At 51.8% G+C, this 2,512-nt stretch overlaps 1 protein-coding gene across 1 annotated transcript; it reads left to right on the forward strand.

Annotated features, from left to right (window-relative positions):
- Nucleotides 1-556: 556 nt before the first annotated feature.
- Nucleotides 557-2,165, forward strand: DICSQDRAFT_132907 (uncharacterized protein). The gene is made up of 8 exons (XM_007361893.1): nucleotides 557-635; nucleotides 706-819; nucleotides 878-1,000; nucleotides 1,050-1,123; nucleotides 1,178-1,343; nucleotides 1,396-1,569; nucleotides 1,624-1,705; nucleotides 1,763-2,165. The coding sequence occupies exons 1-8, from the start codon at nucleotides 605-607 to the stop codon at nucleotides 1,992-1,994; spliced, it is 996 nt and encodes a 331-aa protein (XP_007361955.1). The 5' UTR covers nucleotides 557-604; the 3' UTR covers nucleotides 1,995-2,165.
- Nucleotides 2,166-2,512: the final 347 nt, after the last annotated feature.

Raw genomic sequence — 2,512 nt, forward strand, 5'->3', positions numbered from 1 at the left:
TTGGCAGTATGCTCGAATCGGTTGTCGTGACTTACCAGGCTGCACAGATGGAAGTGCAAGCCCAAGGAACCTCCATAGAGCCGTTATCCCACGACACGATAGTGTCTGAACCCTCCCATACATGGCCCAAGTTCAAGGATGCCGATCTGTACAGGCAATGGTATGGTATTATATAACTCTTTGGGGATATAGACGCCCAGATCACGTGCCGTGGCAGAACTGGTACGGCCATTTTTGCCAGTTCTCACCCTATCGAGAATCCCCTTTGGGGATCGCTTCCTCTGTTCAATTCCTTGAAATTCACACAAAATTGACCGAAATCATGAATATCTGGAGGACTTATGACACGGCGCCTAACAGCGTACAAAAGTGGAGGCGTTTAAGTGAACTGCACCATAGTACCGTACAGCGTCGGCGCGACAGGACCGCGGCCGTAAGCGCTTGTGATAAATATGGGTACACCGCGCGGTCGCGTGTAGCCACAGGCGCGTCTTCGCGTCTTGCCTGTCAGCTACCCCCCAGTGTCCCCCGTACCTTGCAGCACTCAACCGCGTCACGACTATACTACACGAACATACGCAACACCTGAACTAGATCATAGGCTATGGCGTGTCACGTTGGTGTCCTACCAGCAGGTCAGTCAATCTCTTTGCACCTGGACTCGGACGTAAGTCCCCAGGCGGCTGAACCGTTCGTACCCGCCAGATCTACTGCATGTTCTGTCTCGTCGCCTGGAGGATACCACGGCACCGGATACTCAGTATGATGGAGTTGAGGACAACGGGCTTTGTTTCTTGAGATTACCTCATCCGCGGACAGGTGCGTGAATCAGGAGAGTGTCTTGTAAGGAAATAGCGTGAAAGGTGGATCTATTCAGGCATACCTTCGTTGTTCTTGCCGTACGAAGTACCCGGAGAACAGGAGAGCACAATTCTAGAGGTGCAAGCTGTCGAACCACCCAATCCCAGATCGTGGTTCTTGCGAGAAGAGGTCGTAGAAGGTGAGCTCGATATCCTGACGTCCGTGACGCGGCCCTCAACGCTACGCAGACGGAAAGCTTCTCATGATGACCCCGATTGATCCTGCCTTTATACTCATACCCTTGCTACGAGTGACCCTTCCGGTGCGTATCCTTGTGGTCCGAACGAGACCGTGGTACTCTGAACGCGTTCAGCAGACAGATGGTCCGGGCAACTTCCTTCCTCCAGAGGATCTTATAGAGGACGCTGCAAACAAGTTACCGTCCGCACATTCGGAGAATTCGTTGTCAGCGAACGATGTTGTACGGCTCTCGTCTCTGCGCTGCATCCATGCTGCTATGCGGCATGTCTGCGATTTTAAAGGTCGGCGTGCTCACGCCATCTCCAGCGATATGCTTTCCTGACGTTGATGCAGAAATCTCACCAGACATCACGGTGTATCGATACTCGGCCGAGCGCGTCCAGACATACTTGCGAAGTAAGGTCGAGCGATTATCACACAAGGATGTCTCCGAGATGTCGCGTACGTTGACTCGAAGTCTGGTAAAGGATGGTTTCATGGAGGACGGCAAGGACGAGTTGTTGAAAGGTGCGCCAGACGGCGTTCTCTGGGTTCCACAGTCTAACAATGGAATACGTATAGCGGCTCGTCTCCGCACTGCTTGCGACCTCGTATCCCAGTACCTCGCTCGGGATGTCTATGAGCAGCTCCTTTCATCTTTTGAGTGTGTCCTAGCGCGTAGTCCCTCGTCAGATACCACCGCTAATCCGGCTTTTTGCAGCTTCGCCGCGTTGGATACGCACATGAAGGTACTGAAGGATGAAGCTATGGCGCTTGCTGCGGTGAACATGAACGCCGTTGAAGCAAAGGAGAGCAAGAGCGAGGCCAAAGACTCAAAGGATGCGGGCAGCGACAAAAAGCGCAAATCTAGGGAATCAACAGGAGTCGAGAAGCTGAAGAAAGCGAACACAAAGGGCATGGCTAAGCTTTCGACCTTCTTCCAGAAGAAGTGAGTTGTCGTCGCAGTGGGGCTTTGTTCCGGTATACTGCGTACTCTGTACTCATACTTGAGGCCCAGTGAGAACCTTCCCTGTTGCTCACGATTCTCATCTTTTTCGGCCCGTTTCAGTCCGCCCAAAAGGCAGAAGTAGTCAGATATCCACATGTATGTAGGTGAATGCATATATATCTGTCCATATGCACACAAAAAGCTATTTGCCGTTCGTCGTCTTTTCCCGTCTGTCTCCGTCTATTTGCATATTTTTCGCCCGATATCTGTATGTTCCACTCTATTGAACACCTGGCAAAAATATAGGAACAGAGTGCAACAGTCCTATACAGTTGGGGCTCGTTGCGCTAGGGCACCAGATCGAGCATGAACGGATATATATATTTATGGGTGGTTACTCTACGATACAAATTTCGCATTACATAATAATACGCTACTCCCCGCGCCCGCGCATCGTGCCAAGCCCGCGTACAGTGACCTACCACGACGTGCTCTAACCTACTGCGTTGCTGCACCCGCACG

The sequence above is a fragment of the Dichomitus squalens genome, assembly GCF_000275845.1.
Source record: "Dichomitus squalens LYAD-421 SS1 unplaced genomic scaffold DICSQscaffold_3, whole genome shotgun sequence".
Taxonomy (NCBI): Eukaryota; Fungi; Basidiomycota; class Agaricomycetes; order Polyporales; family Polyporaceae; genus Dichomitus; species Dichomitus squalens.